This window comes from Strongylocentrotus purpuratus, unplaced genomic scaffold (genome assembly GCF_000002235.5).
Source record: "Strongylocentrotus purpuratus isolate Spur 01 unplaced genomic scaffold, Spur_5.0 spur5_scaffold_1, whole genome shotgun sequence".
Classification (NCBI taxonomy): Eukaryota; Metazoa; Echinodermata; class Echinoidea; order Camarodonta; family Strongylocentrotidae; genus Strongylocentrotus; species Strongylocentrotus purpuratus.
In genome coordinates, this window is record NW_022145594.1 from 18,280,160 (window position 1) to 18,297,446 (window position 17,287).

The 17,287-nt window shown below is 37.0% G+C and overlaps 1 protein-coding gene across 1 annotated transcript; it reads left to right on the top strand.

The window, feature by feature from the left end:
* Positions 1–5,323: 5,323 nt before the first annotated feature.
* LOC115920957 lies at positions 5,324–16,142 on the top strand. Its single transcript, XM_030977771.1, has 3 exons — positions 5,324–7,391; positions 8,476–8,577; positions 9,555–16,142. Exons 1-3 carry the CDS (start codon positions 5,567–5,569, stop codon positions 9,848–9,850), a joined length of 2,223 nt encoding a protein of 740 aa, XP_030833631.1. The 5' UTR covers positions 5,324–5,566; the 3' UTR covers positions 9,851–16,142.
* The last annotated feature ends 1,145 nt before the right edge of the window (positions 16,143–17,287 follow it).

Genomic DNA, 17,287 nt, shown 5'->3' on the forward strand with positions numbered 1-17,287 from the left:
ATCGAGAAGACTAAACACCCTTCATAGCATAAGATCAGGGTGCAAAATAGGAGTCTGAAGGGCACACCATTTTAGCAGTTATTAAAGGCGCATCATTTAGAAGGCAAAATATTAAAAGTATAGCAAAACAATATGGTAACTTCTGGGCATCAAGGCAACTGTAGTGGCACCGCGCAATTGCCTTTGATGCTTCGGTTATTTTGCACCCTGCATAAGATCTATGCCGGGTTTCACCCAGGCAAAATAAGGAGTGTTATTACCTGAATAACTCATATCTGCTCTGCCCCAATCTACCTTTGGATTAAATAAGGATTTCATGTGTTGTCTTCTGCACAGGTTATGGTCTCTTTGCAACCAGAGATTTCTCCAAAGCGATTTCTTATTGGAATATAGAGGGGTACACAGACCTGATACAGCTGCTGAAACAGATGATGTTGATAACACCTATGTGTTTGAGTACAGACATAATGGGAAAGATATGCTGTAAGTTTTTAAACTAATTTAAAGTAATCTTGTTATTATTATATAGCCAGTTGTTGATTCAACACAATTTCAGCATTGGGAGCTGCCAAGAGCCAATCTCAACAATCAATGATTTGCATTAAAATGTGTAGCTAATTAGGCAAATATCAACAATCAATGGTTTGCATCAAAATGTGTAGGCAAATGTGGATATATTACACATGAATTTAATGAGTGTGACTCTCCACTTTTGAATAATTGAAAGTTATTTTTCAATGCAAGGAGTAGCAGTTAGAAATCACCAGTGAAATGGATTCTACATCCTCACATTTGTTATTGATTATGAAGAACATCACAAATTCACTTGCATAGTGCATATAACTAACCATTGGTTAATTAATGGTTCAAGTTTCGGGTCAAGCAACTGTTTGAATTATGGTATACCATCTAGGTTTTGTGTTGCGATCGGTCAGTGGTTCAAAACCAAGATAGCGTGACCAATTGACCAGCAATGACACCTTTTGTAATGTGCACTACAACATTGAATACAAGAAATACTAAGGTCGACTTGTAAAATTTTTGTTGTTTTTTTGTTGACAGAACAACACTTTGTATGAGTTTTTCTTGTATTCAAGAGTAGTAAAACATAATAACCTGTGGTCCAGTGTTTTTACACAGTTTGGGTTTACTTAACTCACAAATGCTACATGTAAATCGAAATCAACTGGTATTAAACAAGGTTTCATTGTGTTTACCTGCTGATTAATGTTCTAAATAAGAGCATGTTAGAATCTGTGAATACCCCTTTAATAATTTTAAGAAAATCTATCAAAATTTACTTTCTTTCCTTATGTTTTGGTCAAAAGGATCGACGCCACATGCCCTAACTCCTGCCTTGCTCGATATATCAACGACTGCCACAAAAGACCCAACTCCATTATGAAGAAGTTCTCTCTCTCAGGAATGATACATCTCTGCTTGTATACTTTATCCAATATCAAAATTGGAGAAGAAATCAGGTACGACTATGGGATGCTGGATATGCCATGGCGACAGGTACCGGTATGTACCATTTCTTTCTAATTTGTATCTTATACTTAGACACATAGGCTATCCTTCATCTAATTCATCTTCATCTGTACGTAGCGACAGGTTTATACCATTAATTAGAATGGTCCTTATAATAATTGGGCAGTGTTATTATTAATGTCATGTTTAAGGATATTCCCTGAGTTGGACCACCTCTTAATGACATACATGTAGTAGATATGCCCAAGAAAACCTCATTTCCAAAATGTCAGTTATGCATTAGTGTGTGCATTACATTGCTCCATATCCTACAGCGTGTTTTCTCTCGGGTCCAAGAGAAACTCAAACATGGTGATGTTCTGTCGCTATAGAATTGTCAAAATTCTAATTGTCTATATAACTCTAAAAGTCTTGTTTTAGCTCATCCGGCCCAAAGGGCCCGATGAGCTTATGCCATGGCGTGGCGTCCGTCGTCCGTTCGTCCGTCCGTCTACAGTTTTCAAAATGCTTCTTCTTCGTTATTTTTCAACCGATTTTGATTCTGATTGTTTCATATGATAGGGCTAGGACGGGAATTTAAAAATTCGACACAGAATCGTCAAATTCATTATCTATGCTAATTTATGCAAATTGATTCGAAATCACAAAAAATGCTTCTTCTCCTTCATTTCTCGACCGATTTTGATTTGGTTTGCTTTATCTGGTAGAGCTAACTTTGGTACACTAAATTTCTACACAGAATTTTGAAATTGTTCTCCATTAATTAATTATGGTAATTTATGCAAATTTATTCCAAAAATAACAAAAATTGCTTCTCCCTCATTTCTTGACCGATTTTGATTTGGTTTGCCTTATTTGGTAGAGCTAAATTTGGAACACTAAAATTATACACAGAATTTTGAAATTGTTCTCCATTAATTAATTATGGTAATTTATGCAAATTTATTCCAAAAATAACAAAAATTGCTTCTCCTTCATATTTCGACCGATTTTGATTTGGTTTGCTTTATATCGTAGAGCTAACTTTGGTACACTAAACTTCTACACAGAATTTTGAAATTGTTCTCCATTAATATTTATGGTAATTTATGCAAATTTATTCCAAAAATAACAAAAATTGCTTCTTCTCCCTCATTTCTTGACCGATTTTGATTTGGTTTGCCAAATTTATTCCAAAAATAATTTAAAAATCACAAACCCTTCCAGGGCATCAAATTTTTATTTTTTGACCAGTTCAAAAGTGTACCACATAAAATTTATGATATTTGTTGTTGCGAGATGCGGATGAGCGCTACATCATTGACGTTCTGGTTATTGAATTTGCAACGTAATTAGCCAAAAATAATCTATAAACTTTTCACCTGACCCTCCCTGCAAGATATGTGATCAAAGCCCAAATGTCATGAAAAAGGGGAAAATGCGATGTACAATGTGAATTGTGAAACCTTTTTATAAAACAAAATCTGTTGACACAAAAACCCTGATAGCACAAAGTAAATATCTGGCCGAACCATGTATTTTGTATGCAATTTTAAGTGGATAACACAAAATCCTTATAACACAAACAAAATATTGTGGTCCTACTGATTTTGTGTTAAAGAAGTTCCGCTCCGAGGTTCAGCTGTATCATGTTTACATGTCCTACCTTTGTATGATGCTGAATTATATTTCTTGGATTCTTTAAAAAATCGGTTAAAAATGAGAAGGTGCAAGCCAAAAACGACTTGCGAGGCCAAGGTGGGATAGGAGAGTACGTTAATTGACCCCGGGCTCAAGTAAATTCTATTTCTGCTCATTTTGATAATTTAAAAATCAATTTAAGATCTTTAGATGCCCTGTCTCATAGATTAGTGGTAAATAAAGGTACCTTGACAGTTAAAAATAAATGTCATGTTTTAGCTCGATTTTGTGTAAAAGAGATTCCACTGTACGACAAAAAATCAGTTTAAATATGTTAAAGGGGGGTGCCAACGTTCAAAGTGTGCAAAACATTATGCAAAGATCATGAAAGTACAATTTTTGGGGAAAGGAAAGAAGTCATAAGTTCCATATCTGACCTCAAATTTGACCAAAAGTGCTGCTCAATAGTTAACAGGAAAGCTACGCAATTTATTGGTCAGAATTACCACAACTTGGTCAAAATTGTGGTCATTCTTACCTACCGTTAGTTTGTAGATTCTTCATCTTGATATTTTTATGTAAGTTTTTTTTTTTTTATTGTGACCAAAAGTGCCAAAATCTGCCTTTTGTCGCACTTTTTGGTTTAAAAAAAAATAAAACTTTTATTATCCCCTCGCCGACGAAGTCGGAGGGGATATAGTAACGCTGCCGTCCGTCCTTCCTTCCATGCGTGCGTCCGTCCGTGCGTGCGTCCGTTCGTAACAAATTTGGTTTCCGATCGATAACTTCAGTAATGTTTGACAAATTTTAATGGAATTTGATATGAAGGTACATGATATCAAAATACAGGCTAAGTTCGATTTCGGAGTATGTACCTAGGTCAAAGGTCATAGCTCATTAAATATGCAAATCTGGTTTCCATTCGATAACTTGAGTAATGTTTGACGAATTTTAATGAAATTTGATATGAAGGTTCATGGTATTAAAACAAAGTCTAAGTTCGATTTCGGAGTATGTAGGTCAAAGGTCATAGCTCATTAAATATGCAAATCTGGTTTCCATTCGATAACTTGAGTAATGTTTGACGGATTTTAATGAAATTTGATATGAAGGTACATGGTATCAAAATACATGTACAGCCTAATTTCGATTTCTGAGTATGTAGGTCAAAGGTGAAAGGTCATAGCTCATTAAATATGCAAAAACACCTACCGGTAATTATATATGTGAAAATCCTTGCCTAGAAATATAATAATATAGTCCAATGGAGGTAACTTGTTCTGACGTATATAGGCCATTTGTACCCTGCGAGGGATGCTACGCTTTGCGTTGACTTGTTTAAAAATGAATCTCATCTTACTACAGAATCAAAGTTTTATGTCTTTGATTGAGTTTGGAATTACACACCATGGATAGTGGCAATTGGCCATTGTAGTGGCATTCAAATTTAGCGATTTGTTAATATTACCAATTGATGTTCGAAAATGCATTTTAAAAAAATTGTGAATTGTCTTGCTCGCGAAATTGAAATGCATGCAAAACTTTTGCATATTATGGCTAATTCTTAATTTCTAAACTCATGAATTGTTTCCGTTTCCGATAATTTCAGGTGGGAGTTCTGGATGCTGCACCATCTGGCTCAAATGTTCACTGGACCGGTGATGACGACACTCCTGTCGCATCTGAACCATCTGGAGATGACAACACTCCTGTCGCATCTGAACCATCTGGAGATGACAACACTCCTGTCGCATCTGAACCATCTGGAGATGACGACACTCCTGTCGCATCTGAACCATCTGGAGATGACGACACTCCTGTCGCATCTGAACCATCTGGAGATGACAACACTCCTGTCGCATCTGAACCATCTGGAGATGACAACACTCCTGTCGCATCTGAACCATCTGGAGATGACGACACTCCTGTCGCATCTGAACCATCTGGAGATGACGACACTCCTGTCGCATCTGAACCATCTGGAGATGACGACACTCCTGTCGCATCTGAACCATCTGGAGATGACGACACTCCTGTCGCATCTGAACCATCTGGAGATGACGACACTCCTATCGCATCTGAACCATCTGGAGATGGCGACACTCCTGTCGCATCTGAACCATCTGGAGATGACGTCACTCCTGTCGCATCTGAACCATCTGGAGATGACAACACTCCTGTCGCATCTGAACCATCTGGAGATGACGACACTCCTGTCGCATCTGAACCATCTGGAGATGACGACACTCCTGTCGCATCTGAACCATCTGGAGATGACGACACTCCTGTCGCATCTGAACCATCTGGAGATGATTCCGATAGTGATTATGAAGCCGAATCTGATCCAGAAGGTAGTAGCAGTGATGAGGCTGATTTCATTCCATTTCGGTTTGTACGTGGACGTCAAAGTAACTCTGTGGCAGTTTCTGTCAGTGATAATAAGGAGAGTGAAGCCATGCCTGTTGACCATTCAGTACCTAATACCTCACCTGCCCATGCCTCTGCAAGTGTTCAAAGTGCAAAAGTCTCAAGCTCCAGTTGCAGTATTAATGTGATGACCACTTCAAACAACAACTGTAGAAAGTGGGACAAACCTCAGTACTGTAAATTTTGTAGTCAACCACAAAAGAAACTGCCGAGGCATCTGCTTACACCACAACATGTCAACGAGACTGAGGTTCAGCAATGGATTGCAACTAAAGACATGAAAGAAAAGGCAAACTTGCTAGCTAAAATGAGAAATTACGGAAACTATCGTCACAATGTCAAAGTCCTTCAAGAAAATAAAGGTACCTTGATTGTTGCATACAGACCGAAATATGATGTGGATCCAGAAGAATATTTGCCATGTAGTCATTGTTATGCTTTCTATTCCAAGGATGATTTGTACAGGCATGTTCATAGATGTAAATTGCGACCAGATGTTGAGGATGAGGATGAGACCTGTGAACCACCCAAGAAGAAAAAAAGAACCTTACATGTTCAAACTGGTAGAATGATGCTTCCAGGCCCATCAGGAGTAAGCCCAAAGGTGCACATGATATTATCAATGGGAGTCGATGATGAAATATTGAGAGTTGTGAAATCAGATAGATTAATGCAGCAAGTAGCAGAGAGGCTGACATTGAAGCATGGGCATGACAAAGACCAGTATTCATATATACGGCAAAAATTGCGTGAACTTGCACGACTGGTTCGTGAGTACAGAAAATTGAATGATCACCCATCGGCTTCATTAGTAGATTTGATTTGTCCTACCAAATTTAATGAGGTCATAGCTGCAACTAGGAAGGCTGCAGGATTTAATGAGGATACACATTTGTACACAACACCTAGCCTGGCACTGAAAGTCGGATATACACTGGTGACGGCTGCCAAAGTCCTTATGGGAAATGCTCTGTTGCAAGCAGATGCTGGTTTGGAAAAGAAATGCAAACAGTTCATCAAATCATATACTCTCAAGTGGGAAGCAGAAGTAAGCACACATGCACTGCGTACATTAAAAGTAAACAAGAGAAATACATCAAGGCTGCTTCCTTTGACAACAGATGTTGTTGCACTGTCCAATTATGTGAGAAAAGAAACAAAAGAGGGAAAACAGAAGCTGAACAGCTGCAGTAGTGATGAGACCCTTGACAGATGGAAACAGTTGGCTGAGGTTACCCTGACCCAGGTGTGTGTTTTCAACAGGAAGCGTCCGGGAGAAGTTTCAAAGATGCCCCTCAGTGATTACAAGTGTATCACAAAAGGAGAAGGTGGAATATTTGGTGAAGGCCTAACCAAATGGGAAAAGGCGTTGTGCAATGTGGTATGGAGGGTGGAGATTAATGGGAAATGCAATAACACTGTACCCGTTTTGCTAACAGATGACATGAAAGGCAGCATTGACTTGTTGATGGAGAAAAGGTCACAAGTAGTCAATGATGGAAATCCCTACTTGTTTGCAAACCCCGATGGAAGAGGCCACTTGAGAGCAACTGATACAGTGCGAAATCATGCCCAAAAGTGTGGAGCAAAGTATCCAGATCAGCTTAGATTGACAAAACTCAGGAAGCACATTGCTATCAGCTCTCAGATCATGAATTTGAAGGATAATGAAGTGGACATTTTAGCCACCTTCATGGGCCATGACATAAGAACCCACAGAGCCTACTACCGCCTGCCAGATGCGTCACTGCAAGTAGCAAAGATTTCTAAAGTACTCTTCAGCATGGAGAAGGGAGACCTAAAGGCAATGGCAGGAAAGACGTTGGATGATGTTCGTGTAGATGCAGATGAAGGTATGACTATTTTTTATGTTTTGTGCTAGATAGAATGGCTGAGAATATGCCATACCATTTTCATTTCCTTCTACTTTTATCTAAAGTGATATCTGATTGGTTAGTGAGATCATAACGGTTTCTAGTTTGAGATTACATTAGGCCAGAAAACTTTTATGTTACATCTCAATCATTCATTTCACTCTCATACAACACAGTTTTTATATTGTATAATTTCCTTAGTTTTGTATGCTTGCTATATCCTTCAGTTTGTGAAGTTCCATGCTTTTGGTAAGCAAACTGGGATGTCTTCATTAGTACCTCCAGTTTTAATAAGAATTGATCCGAGATACAATATATGGGAAGCTGCCAACATTTCAAATACTTGAATATGTGATTTGATTTTTGTGTCGCCTTACTGAACGTTCATGGTGGCACATACTAATCCAAATTATCTATGTCCGTCTTTCCATTAACCGATTCGGTTAACGTTTTCGGTTAACCCTTCTAAAAATGCTCCGCAGGCTAAACGCTATGCTTGATTTACTCCAAAACTTGGTAGGATGATCCGCAGGTTAAACGCTATGCCCGATTTACTTCTAACTTGGTAGGGTGATAGAGTGAGGTGCCACAATATCATGTGTTGCTTTGAGCTGTATTATTTGCATATTCATGAATTTCAATTAGCTTATTTGCAATGCAATTTAGGTTAACCTTAAAAAAAATGCTCTGCAGGCTAAACGCTATACCTGATTCATTTGAAACCTGGTAGGGTGACAGACTGAGGTGCCAAGATGTTGTGTGATGCTTTTCATTGCATTATTTGCATAATCATGACATTTAATGAGCTAATTTGCATATTTTGATATATTTTGGATACTCATGTGTTTTAAAAAAATGATGACACTTGCAGAATTGTCTCTCTAAATACACTTTGTATTGAAGAGTAGTTGTGGTACCAGCTGTGCTGTTTACATGAAAAGCAAAACAGGGATGACTATCCACAGCTGTCTGCTATGAACTTACCCTTGCAAAGATTATAATGTACATGTATGTTATTTTTCACCTGCTCTTGTTAAATCTGTGTTTGTTTTTTGTTTTTCAGAATGCAACATAGATCCAGATGTTGATGATGATCCTGACAACGAAGTGAACAGGCCCGATGATGCTGTTTTGATGGATGAGATGTCAGACAAAGAAAATGAAGGTGTGAATGAATTACTTTGTTATATCCTTTGTTAGGCCTCCGTTACGAAGTAGCCGGAGGCATTATGTTTTCGGGTTGTCCGTCCGTCCGTCCGTCCGTCCCGTTCTCGTGATCGCGTTATCTGAAGAACCGATTGATGGATTCCTGCCAAACTTTGGTCATGTATGTATCTTGCAGAGCCGATGGACTGATAAGATTTTGGGGTCACAAGGTCAAAGGTCAAAGGTCACAGGGCTCATTATGTATGAAAAACAGCTCGTGATCGCGTTATCTCAAGAACCGATTGATGGATTCCTGCCAAACTTAGGTCATGTATGTATCTTGCAGAGCCAATGAACTGAGTAGATTTATGGGTCATGAGGTCAAAGGTCAAATGTCATGGGCTCATTATGTATGCAAAAACAGCTTTATCATTAGAACTGACAGATGGATTACTATTTAATTCAGGACATCTTGCAGAGCCAATGAACTGAGTAGATTTTAGGGTCATGAGGTCAAAGATCAAAGGGTCATATATGTATATGAGAAATTGCTTGTAATCACGATATTCTGAGAACCTGTTAATGGATTACAATGAAATTCGAATTTGAAAAATTTCTTCTGTTTTGGTTTGTAAACTTGCTCTATGACGGAGGCATCATTTTCGAATGCGCGCAGTCGAAGTTCCATCTAGTTTATCCTTACTTTGATTATTCCAGATGCCCTCAACAGGTGATTATCCTTGTGTCACTATTTGAATTTTAGCATTCGCTTAGTTTGAATTCTGGCTAAATGGCACTCCTAATGCAGACAGCTTTAAATGAAGAACTAGCTAAAAGTAATGTAAATTGTAACTTTAAAAAAAAAATCAAAATATAACCATTCCACTCTTCTCTCAGCTACCATCTTCTGCATTTGGTTAAGTTTTTTAAAATCTGTCATTGAACCTGAAACATTAATTGTGTTTCCCTACTTATTTGTCTAATTCACTATTAAAGGTATGAGCATGCCGCAGCAAAGCAGAAAGAAGAGTGACCAAGTTGCAAACAAGGAAAGTGACCGTGGTGCCAGCAGAAAGAAAAGGAGTATCAGACAATCTTGGACAGCTGAAGAAAAACAAGCAATACACAGACACTTTAAAGAAGAACTACGCTCACGCCAACTGCCCGGTAAAGAAAAAATAATGAAGTACTGCAAGATGGATGCAGACCTGAAGGGTCGTACTAAAAGGTGGACAACAGTCAAAGATTTCATTAGAAACCAAATTAGAAAGACAAATCCACTGGATTTTTAGTGAATTTTCAACCTGTTATGAGTGAAATTAATCATGTTCATCACACTCCGCAATTTTGGATGAAATCTTTTCAGGTACTGACATGCGTAAAATGTGGTTGCTTCTTATTCATATAACCCACTTACTGGTTTCCTTGATGAAGGGCTGTGCTTTGGAAGAGGTGCACCTTTATATAGGTTAACAGTTAACTCCATGGCCAGGAAGCATACTGTGTGTAAAGCAGTGTATGGTTCTGCAAGTCAAATGGGAACTTAATAGGAAAAACTTAATTACCTGCCCAGTTGGTCAGGGCCAGGGAGTAGACTTGTGTCTAACAGTATGTATACTGTATAGAAGATTGTAAGGCAAATGGGAACTTTTGTGCTAAAGTTGTTTGATAAGCCCCAGTTTGCCAGGTTAACGTTTTGCAGTTTAAATGATGACTTACAGGTCAATTTTATCAGCTCCCATATCACCAGATGGTCAACGTCAGTGAGCATCACATGTGTAACAATGTGCATAAAGGTTTACAGGTCAAACTCCAACTTTGCTCACTTCCCCTAGATTAGGTTCATGGTTGATAGGACTCGTGATAGGACTAGATGTATAATGTTTTCCATATCAACTGGGAATTAAGAGCCAACTGTGATCAGGTCCTCAGTTGGCTTAGACCATGACAAGGAAGCATCCACATGTGTACACTATGTAAAATAAAGTTTGCAGGTCAAATAGGGACTTTAGGCCAACTTTGCTTGGCTCCCCAGTTAAATAGGCCAGTATGTAATGTTTTGCAATCAACTAGTGACTTATGGGCAATTTTGATCAGGTCCTCAGTTGGCTTGGGTCCGATTACCAGGAAGCATCCGCATGTGTACATTGTGTGAAAGTTAAGTTTGTAGGTCAAATGGGCACTTTTGGTCAACTTTACTTGGCTCACCAGTTGATCAGGGCCATGATGACTCGTCAAAGGACCGCTATGTATAATGTTTGGATTTAAGAGCCAACTGTGATGATCGAGGTCCTCAGTTGGCTAGTTCCAGCTGATGAGGAAGCATCCACATTGTGTAAACTAAAGTTTGCACGTCAAATGGGGACTTATGGCTAACTTGACTCGTCAAAGGCCCGCTACTTGCAAAATTTAGATTTTTAAGTACATTGCAGATCAAATGGGACATAGCTACCACCTTTGATCCTCAATTAGTCAAGGCCAGGTGAAGTCCCATGAAATTGAAAATTGTGTAAAAAGTAACATGTCTAATTTTGATTTATGAGACAACTTGGTTAGCAGTTGGGTTTTGACTGTTGGTCAATTACCATGGACCTTTGGCCTTTATTAGACTTTATAAATATCTCACCACTCTTGTCCAATTTCATCTAAGTTTGGACCCTTTTTTTCAAAAAAATCATCAAAAAGTAGACCATTTGCCCCTTTTGTGAAATTTAATCAGGTCCTCGCACTCAGCTATTGGGTAGGGCCAGATAACCATTAAAGCATAATCATGTGTTCAATGTGTTTCTATTAAGTTATGTCTGCAGATCAAATGGGACTTTGTACCATCTATGATCAGATCCCCAGTTAGTCAAGGCCAAATTGTGAATAAAGTTTTACAGATCAAATGTGGACTCAAAGCTTGCCAGCTTCGATAATTTTCCAGTTGCAGTCAATTATCAGGGAGCATTGACCAATGTGTAACAGTTTGTATAAAGATTTGCAGGGTAAGTGGGGTATATTTCTGCGACAAACTATGATCAGCTTCTGAGCCAAGAACATTGTTTATTTAAGGATGCACTCAGCAACATGCTTTATGCAGTATAGTTCATCTCGTATGTAACTCAAAAACTATTGATGGGAAGTGTATAAAGGTATACATTTTCTGGCTGAAAATGACCTGTTAAATCCATTGAACACATACAATTTGGACAACAATTTATCATTTTTTTTACCCATTTTTTTCGACCACCATAAATAAAATATCCTTGCAACAAAAAATTATTTTCCTAGTGTCCAAAATATAACTCACAATGTACCAAAAATATAATAACCAAGTTTGAACTTATGAGTTGTGGGCTATAAAAAAAGTTCTAGGGCCTAATTACAAAAAAACGTTACTAGATTTTAGTAGGTACAATGTATTCTGTATGAAATCTTAAATCAGAAATGTTTTATTTTTGAGTCCTGAGGGTTCAAAACTCATATAAACTATTAAAAATGAAATGGCTGAAATTATGATTTTATGCAGAAACATGGATTTTCAGTTGCATTTTCAATCTCATCTTGAAAACCCCAAGATCCTGTGTCTCGATCCTGACTTTGGTATACGGTTGCCGACAATATGCTGCATCCGATGGTACATTAGACATTTTTTCCAATTGAATTTATATGGATTTGAGAGTAAACGTCCACATGGTCTCACCATCTGTTTACATTGCTTGCTGTTTCCATGGGCGTTGTGTCACGTAGATAGATTGCGCGGATATTGCACATCGTGTTGCAATGTGACGGGACACGTAGCATGCATCGCATAAACGGACACTGTCATTTTGCGTTAAAAAAGGTTTCATCTGTAGTTTTGTTAGATTTTAAACCTGAAAAGGGTCCACAAAACAGTTTTTGATGGTTCAATGTTTATATTAGCATCACAGAATTTACTGACATGATGGAACAGAGTTTGAAGATAGCAATAAAAAAAAAATCATTTAAGGGTATGGCAAACTTTGACGTTGCTGGGTGCATCCTTAAGTTGTAGGTAATTACATGTTTTAAGATGTTAAAAGTTGTGTAGATCAAATGGGGACTTTGCAGGCCAACCTTGATTATTACCTCCCGGCTGGTCGTCCTAGGAATTGAATAGCCCATGTATAAAGGTTTTCAGCTTAAACGGGGACATATGATGCTCACTTGTGTTGACCCAGCTGGGGAGATAATAAGAGTTAGCCCCAAAGTCCCTTTGCAAACATGAGATGCTCCATTGCATTTCTCCAATCTGTGATCTGATCAAACTTGTTAAGGTACTATGCCCATTCAAGTTTGATATCTCCTCATTTGGCTGGGATCAGAAGCATCTTCGTTCCTGTACTGTGTAGAGTAGCAACTCATTTACACAAAGTTGGTGGGGGTTTGGATTTAGGTTTGTGTTATCAGGATAGAATGAAATTTACAAGAACACCTTGGAAATTGAATTCCTCTTTGTATTATTTGGAACTTTGTGTTAAGAAAAGGGTTTGCAAGAACGAGTTGCCACTGTATGAGGTAATTTGTTGGTCAAACAGCGACTTATGGGTCAGCTTTGATAAGCTACAGAGTTGGTCACCTCCAATCTTGCATATACCATTGAGTGTATTCAATTTTTCATCCAGTGTTGTTTTGAACAGTTTTATAGTTTTACATATGTATGTACACAATCTATATAAAGTTCTGAAATGGATAGTGCATGCAAGAGTGTTTTGTTCATATATGAAAATGTGACATATTACAAATTTACCCTTGGTTCAGTTTGTTGTTATGAATTTCTGATGTTTGTGTTTGTTTTTGTTTTTTGTAAAGAGTGAGTTAAATGTCTTAACAAGACATGTTCTCATGCAATGCAATCAATGCAATCAATTGTTAATCTTTTCCTGTTATGTGGAAAAAAATGTGTATGCTTTAAGTAATGAATACCCTTTGTTTCATCACAACTTCTGTAGTGACATCACCTGCAAAGAACACTTTTTCTGGGTTTGAATTCCAAGCGTGATGACCACCGCCAATTATAAGTGTGGGTTCTGCTTCTAAAGGAACATTAAAAAAATAGTTTTTATTGAATTGAATCTTGTCTTCCTGATGATTTATAAAATATTTTAGATGGGAATCTGTAGATGAGTTATACAACAAATGATAAATGTTTTATTCATCGGATAGAATATTTTCATTTTAGTGGAAGATTGGCCGTTCCGCCAGCTCCTGGTATGGTGCAACTAATCTTTCACCTCATGAAAATATTCTTACCAGAGCACTCTCAAATTATATGTATAACATTTTGTTATTTGATGTAGCTAGTATGAGCAATGTTGTAATACATTTGTTAGTTGTGTATTAAAATGTAACCACTAGCCTGTATTAAACAGTATATCATATTATAATAGTTAGATCAGGTATATACAGTTTACAATTCACCGTTCATAGTGTACATGTTAAAAAAGTTGATTGTTCAGTATCATTGCAGTTAAATGCTGGTTGACCAAAATTTGTGGAATGGCTGGTATTTCAGAAAAGGAGTTGAAACAGAAGGTCAGGTTTATCATTGAAGAAATATTATTTGGGCAAAAGCTGTTTTATATCAAATTCATTCTAAAAATAAATCATGTTTTGTATTATAGGTATACCTACACTACATTGTACATTACTCTGTATTTTACCAAAACGTCTGTAGTGACAAGCTACAGAGTTGGTCAACTCCAATCTTGCATATACCATTGAGTGTATTCAATTTTTCATCCAGTGTTGTTTTGAACAGTTTTATAGTTTTACATACATGTACACAATCTATATAGAGTTCTGAAATGGATAGTGCATGCAAGAGTGTTTTGTTCATATATGAAAATGTGACATATTACAAATTTACCCTTGGTTCAGTTTGTTGTTATGAATTTCTGATGTTTGTGTTTGTTTTTGTTTTTTGTAAAGAGTGAGTTAAATGTCTTGACAAGACATGTTCTCATGCAATGCAATCAATTGTTAATCTTTTCCTGTTATGTGGAAAAAAATGTGTATGCTTTAAGTAATGAATACCCTTTGTTTCATCACAACTTCTGTAGTGACATCACCTGTCAGGTTTATCATTGAAGAAATATTATTTGGGCAAAAGCTGTTTTATATCAAATTCATTCTAAAAATAAATCATGTTTTGTATTATAGGTATACCTACACTACATTGTACATTACTCTGTATTTTACCAAAATGTCTGTAGTGACATCACATGCTTTTCGTGCGTGCTTCATGATCGTTAAGATAAGGTGATTGAATAGGCATGGACAGGTTGATACGCTTGGAACGCAAACTAGTTGACGTCACTACAAATGTTTTGTGAAACAAAGGGTATTGTCGTCGTATTCAAATTTGAATTTAGATTCTCTGTAGGGCCCACCAGTGGGAATAGCCCAGCACCCATAGACAGTCAAAATGAAGAATGATGTGCAAAACTATAATGCTGGTTGAAGAGATGAATGATCACTATGTCTGGTTTGTCGTCTACGTCGGACTATAACCCAACTCCATGGACAATGTGACCTATTATCTGACATGAAAGTGATAATTTAAAATGTCTATATGTAGTCCATTTTCCAACAGTTTTGTTTGACTGTATTTCTTTGCCCAATACTTTTGTACAAAGAAGACAAGATTAGCACAAAAGTGATGTATTGGTCATGTTTTGATGTTACTATCCATCCACTAAAATGTAATGTTTATATGTTCATAACATATCACTTTGTAACCCGAGTTCTATACAAAAATGAAATGGATTATGGAATTCGGAATCCTGGGTTCAGAACACAAATATGCTGATACTTTCCACTTGCTTTTATTAACAAATGTAACTTTCATTCTTTAAATTAAGATCTTGATTAAAGAGACACGGGCATATTTGGGAAATATTTGTCCAACTCTGATATTTCTGTTGCGATCTTATTTTGATGTACACATCTTGACTGCCCAGCACGCCATTCCAAAGTGGATATTTTCAAAGCAGATACTAATGCCCTCGCTGGGACTGAAGGTTTTTGTAGGGATTTTAAATAAAATGTTATTATTCAGATCCATATTCATGCCGCCTTTAAAAGCAAAATCACCACTTACGATTTTTTTTTTTTTTTAACAGCTTGAAGCGAAATACATTAGTTTTTATCATGTCAGATTTCAATTTTGTAACATCTAAACATGAAAATTAAGGTTTTGCAAAAACGCTATTCAGAAGCTTAGTACTCAAACTCTTTCTTGTGTATACCAAATTATGATAGAGGTAAATATTAATGTTATGTAGTTTGCTACTCCAATTTCAATATTGCAACACCATGATTCACTTTTATATGGGAATTTTTGTTTTTAAAGGTCACTGGGGGCTGATTTCACTGCAAAAGAAGGCATGAATATGGGTCTAAACAATCCCCAAGTTGCGAGTAACTCCTCTCCTACCATACCTGTATAACAGCCCACCTATGTGTTCGTTGTCCTCTGAACTGAGATGTATCATGTTTTGTTGGAACCTTGTTTTATAAGCCTTATTTTTTCAAAGTTGTCTTTAATAATAAAAACAGTTTTGCTGTATTTGAAAGGCATGTCGAAGTATTTTATTTTATATTAAAGGGGCATCTCATGTTTTTATGATTTTATTCCGGCTTATCTTGATACTCCACCATGTGAATGAAACAAGGTCGTAACTGACATTTTGGGCACAAATTAGTTTTCTTTTTATTTTGAAAGAATTAAATATTCATTTTTTAAATTAGACTTCAAGTCTCAAATTTAAACAGTTTTATTTTATAAAAGAAAGAAGATGGTAAGAGACAAAGAAAACAAAGTTGAACACAAAATGGCTTCTCCCGCAAAATGAAGAAAATGTAGATACGACCTTTGTTGCATGCACATGATGACTTATAAGTTTGCAAATGGTTGGTTTTTGACATATTCACCTGAAAAACAACAATATGGTAATAAGACTATCTTGGAAACACTTAGGAGGCATTAGATAGGATTTTTAGATAGGGTTTTTGCAAGTTTGTTCGTCAATCTGATAAATCTTCAGAAAACCTGTTACACTATGTTTAAGCATGATACACTCGCCAATTATACGATTTACTGGATTGATACAGCTATATTCACTATTAGTTATTTGATTTGAGAAATTTATTATGAAATGATTTCGTTCTGTGAACGGAAAGAAATTAAAATGTTCATACATTTTAGGATTTCTATCGTGAACATGTAGATCTGCAGAACAGGTGGCGAAGGTTTCAGATGGCATCAAAATCTGGGGTGGTTTTGTATAAATCCGGGGGGGGGGGAATGTTGTGGATCACGAAATGCCCCTTTAAATGTCTTTGAGTTGAAACATTTGAACTTGTCAATGAAGCAGCTGTGCTGTGCTATGTCCCGACCCTTTGAACCATAATGTAGGCACCCTTTTTCACCTGACAGTTATTATATTTAAAATGAAGACTTATAAGGAGAAGAAGTACCCGATTCACAAAATACTAGTTCATTTTGGAAAATGGCGTCGTAAACAAATTACCACCACGTTTAAATTTGTCATGACCTGTTTTCATGCACTCCACATACCTACTGTAAATTTCAGCTCTGATGACAAAATGAATGTGGTGTTTTGTTTTGTTTTCGGCCCCGGCTGGTTGGTGATGTAGCACTAGACGCATGAAAAGTGGGTTAAATACACCCTGAAATAAAGAAGTCCACGTTTTGACAGGAA